At 30.2% G+C, this 4,551-nt stretch overlaps 1 protein-coding gene across 1 annotated transcript; it reads right to left on the bottom strand.

Annotated features, from left to right (window-relative positions):
• Positions 1-3,514: 3,514 nt before the first annotated feature.
• On the bottom strand, positions 3,515-4,092 carry LOC104724278 (uncharacterized). The gene has a single exon (XM_010442738.3). The coding sequence runs from the start codon at positions 4,021-4,023 to the stop codon at positions 3,685-3,687; it is 339 nt and encodes a 112-aa protein (XP_010441040.1). The 5' UTR covers positions 4,024-4,092; the 3' UTR covers positions 3,515-3,684.
• Positions 4,093-4,551: the final 459 nt, after the last annotated feature.

Below are 4,551 nucleotides of genomic sequence, written 5' to 3' on the forward strand. Positions count from 1 at the left end.
ACATATGCTAAACGAATAGTCAGTGTTTAAGAAAATGGTCTAGGCAGCCGCCTAGGTGCTAGGCGCTCAGCAGACGCCTAGACGATCGTCTAGACCACATAAAATTACAAGAATAGCTGATTTCCTCACTCTTCACCGTAAGATTGTACGTTCATTGCTCACGGAATTCTATTTTATAAGTGTAATCGACAACTGATTGATCGCCGGTTGTTTTCCATGATTGTTGGTGTGGCTAGAGATAATCATTTGGGTCCACTGAAGTGTTTTTAAGGCCCATTTAAAAGTTTGTTCAAACAAAATGAATGGTTTTAATTTAGTGGCATGTGTCATTTTTTCGTTGAAAGTTTTTAGAAAAACCTTTCTTTATTATATAAGACTAGCCGAATATCGCTATGCGCAGGCTTATAGCTTACCGTTTTTTAAACAATTTTGCTATTACTTTGTTTTTTATATATGTAATTTTTTTTTAATTGTATAAATCTTGAAAAATATAATTTGACGTTAATTTTTGTTTAATACTTCACATAGGTTTTCTCATTTTGTAATTGAATTATTAGATACATTCATGAACAACTTTTTTTGAGAGATTTAAATATTCTACAATTCTTGTCTAAAACTTCCAAAAATATATATCAAATGAAAGCTTGATTTAAGGATTCATATTTTGTAACAAAGAGTTTTTTGGTTGAATAAGTTTTACATCCATTTTTTTTAAAAAAAACCTTAAGTATTTAGATATATTCATACTTAAGCTTCTCAATTAAAGCTTAACATTTTCTTTTATCAAGATTTGCAGCTTAGCTAACTCTTTATTAGATATAATTAAGATAGATATCTTCTTTTCATGTTAGCTTTTCAATTTCTTGAATATAACTCTAGAATTTGTTTTTTAATAAGAATTTCATTTAATTTTATTTTTGACAACTTATAAATATTAGAATATGGATACCAATATTCATGAATTTATTCAACTATCTTCCTTTTTGTCTCTGTATTTTTCTAAACCAACATTCTACATGTTTATTCAACTATCTTCCATTTGATAGTGAACAAAACTCTACTCTTCTTCATATATAAAATTTAATTTTTAAGGGACAAACTTTAATGAATTTCTCTACAATATTAACCAATATCTCGATCACTGCTGTAATTCTTCAAAATATTGACAAAATTGTAACGTGTAAACTATATGTCTATACATTCATGGTTTACGCCAAGAGGAAGAAATGACTCTTTGATTCATTCTTGATGCCCTTTTGTCTGTTGGTGATACATCTATTTTCTTGGGACATGTTCTAAACCTCTCTAAATATCTTAGGTAAATATTGAATCTGTTTGTGATATAAAAAAAAAAGAAAAGAGGACAAACAGGCACTCTCTCCACTGCTGATACTTAAATGGAGAGAGTTGGCCATCTTTCATAGTATATATTCTACTGATGTTAAGTCATGCTCTATGTTAAAGTCATGTACATGCACATGTTAATTCATTTTCTTTTATCAATAATAACACATGTATATGCCATCATTCTACTGATGTTAATATTGGGATGGTCCCTTCAACCATTAATTTCCTATGTGTTGGTGTTTTATATGACCGACATAAAACTCAACTTGTTAGATATGAGGGAGGTTCTTTTTATTATTAGAATCACATACATACAAAAGCAGAAGTTATCGTTGAAAATATTATAGATAGAAGATTCAGATTTTGGTGATTATTACATATGCGTAATACATTATACATTAAAGTTCCTCAAAATCGTTTAACTAATATTGGAGTGAGTAAGATCATCAATAAAAATTTACTAGGACGAAACGTCTGAGCAGAAACTCAAGCTAAGTGACCAAGGGGGAGCATGCAGATCGTTTGCACACAGAAGAAGTAATCAAACTTGGAACTGTAAGTTTGTATGACTAACTCACATTTTTCACACTAAACTCGTCATGCTTTAATTTCCGTGTATTGCTTGCTTCTTACTTAGCTATAATTTCTTTCCAAGAAAAAAAAAAAAAAAAAAGACGACATTTAAAAGAGGAAAAAGCACCATGCGCATGGTAGTATAATGGGAGTGACCTACGGATTTCAATATATATTTTCAAAATATTTAAATTAAAATGAAAGTTTTAAAGAGAGAGAGATCACATGGTAGAATTAGCAAAAGGACTAACAAGTCACAATCATCATGACCATGTAATACATACATGATACCTATATCGTTATCTACATGGGGATGTGACGAAATAAATGTAGTTGTAGCCTCATTCGTGTATAAGTATGTAAATGTGTGAGCCTGTGTGACATATGAAACATACTGATGTACGTGTACGTATCTCTTCCTTCTTTACTTTTATGTCCCCTTCGTATATAAATATGTAAATGTTTTTTACTTTGATTTTGAGGTTCTTTTGTGATTTTTTTTCCCGGTTGCTGGAATTTTTGTAAAAGAAAGACTTAAATTAATTTCAAAAAGAACATGAAAAGCAATAATGTTCTCGACTACATATTTTAAAATTCAACATTTTAAAAGGAGTGTTTTGTTACTATGTAAACAATTTCTAATCTAATCAAATGATTTAAAAATAAAAATATTATTATACTATCAATAAATCAATAAAAATTCTCCACTTGAAGAAGACAAGAACCCTCAATTTTATGACGAAACACACACACACACACACACATATATATATATATATATATATATATATATCAATTGACATTATTAATTGGTATTTTTTAATCTGAAAACTGTACATGGCTACCTTCCAATATATTATTTCAAAAAATTTAATTTATAAATCACATCTATAATTGTTTTCGCAAGATTTTTTGCCTTCATACCATTTAAACAGTCTTGATAATTACCAATTCAAATCTCTAATTGTCTCATTTGCAAATAAACAGCCTTGATAATTATTAATCAAAATGACAATTGGAAAAGGCGATGGAAAGATATGGTTAGAAAAGATAATTGGAAAGACTGGTTGTAAGGGAAAATGTAGGCAATTTTGCCAACCACCCAAACAACAAGACGGTTTTAATAATCCATAGCGGATGGAAATTTTTATTTATTTAAAATTTTTAGAATTTAATGTTAGTATTATATATTCTCTAAAAATATTCATTGTTACCGATATATAAATTTATTTTATGTTATCTTTTACTATTCCAATGTCTTGTTAATTACAAAATATGTTTAAATATTGTTTTTTAACCGTTTATACTAGTTTAACATCCTTCACTTTTCCGAGTTACTTCTATCCGTCTTTTGCACAACCGCTAAAAGAAAATTTTAGCTGCCTAATTTAAACTAACATAACCAATTCAATCAGTTGTGAATATATATGTAGTTCAACATGATAAAACGAACATAACTTAGTCGTTGTTGGTTCATAACTAACGACAATAAAACGAACAAAAAAATGTGTCGGTATGGAGTAGTAATAATATGACGCTAATGACAACGAAACAAACAGTTTTTTCACATGTCGTAGAACAAAAGAAAAGAAAATACATGCATTATAGTGACCGATTTCATTTCTTCTTTCGTCAAATATCAAACATTATACATCATCGACTACCTAAAACCATATAGGTTCAAAATACGTATTATCAAGAAGAAGAAAAAAACTGGATCATAGAACAAGGAAAAAATAAATTACATAATTGAAAATATGAACATTATAAAACAAAACTATCTTCGGTCTGACCAGATGATCCATAGATTTCAATTAGCTTTTGCAACACCACGACTTGTGTCCTAAGCCTGACAATGTAATCCGCAGTTTCTTGAAAGAGCTGTTCCGTCTCTACACTGCCGGAATCATTCTCTACTTCAGCATCTTGACAACTCTTCTCCGTCGTCTTTGATGGAGGAGGAAGAAGACTCTTGAGCGCCTGAAGCTTCTCCGAGAACATTTCTCCGCTACGTGATGAAACATTCGGTCTTTTGTTTACGAGTTTCTTGCTTCTTCTTCTTTTTTCTCCTCCTCTGGATCTTTGAGTCTTTAAGATTCTCATCGCTAATTATAGAAGAAGAGAGGATTAGATTTTTTTGTTTCTTTTTTTGTTTGTAGAGGAAACTAAAGAAAGAGAGGATCAGGGTTTATGTACGATTGCTCTTTCCTATACGACCCTGAAGTTAGTATGTTATTACGATAGTACCACACTCATGGTGGTTTCATTCTTTCGTTTGTCGTTTTATACTTTTTCTTGGGCCCTTGTGGTTTTGTAAGTAAAATAAAATATCTCAGATAATATCTTACTATCACGTGCTCCTTGTTTCAGGGGAATAGTCGTTAACCCTTCTTCTTTCAGTAAACTGATTTGATAGAAACATATTTAATCAACCATATCGTCCCATAATATATGAATGTTTGAGAGACATTACGAATATTTACATATTGTTAGGTTGACAGTTGGAGCAATTACGAAACGAATAACATGTCGTTAGTCAAAATCTTTGGTTATAGTATCAATGTATATATCACCAAGACACCAACAATGGTGATCAGTATAAAAGATATCACAGGCCTTAACATATGAAGA

The sequence above is a fragment of the Camelina sativa genome, chromosome 11 (genome assembly GCF_030686135.1).
Source record: "Camelina sativa cultivar CO46 ecotype springtype chromosome 11, ASM3068613v1".
In the NCBI taxonomy this organism is placed as follows: Eukaryota; Viridiplantae; Streptophyta; class Magnoliopsida; order Brassicales; family Brassicaceae; genus Camelina; species Camelina sativa.

Coding starts and splice junctions, on each gene's coding strand:
- LOC104724278 (XM_010442738.3), bottom strand. CDS start 4,023: ATGAGAATCTTAAAGACTCAAAGATCCAGAGGAGGAGAAAAAAGAAGA.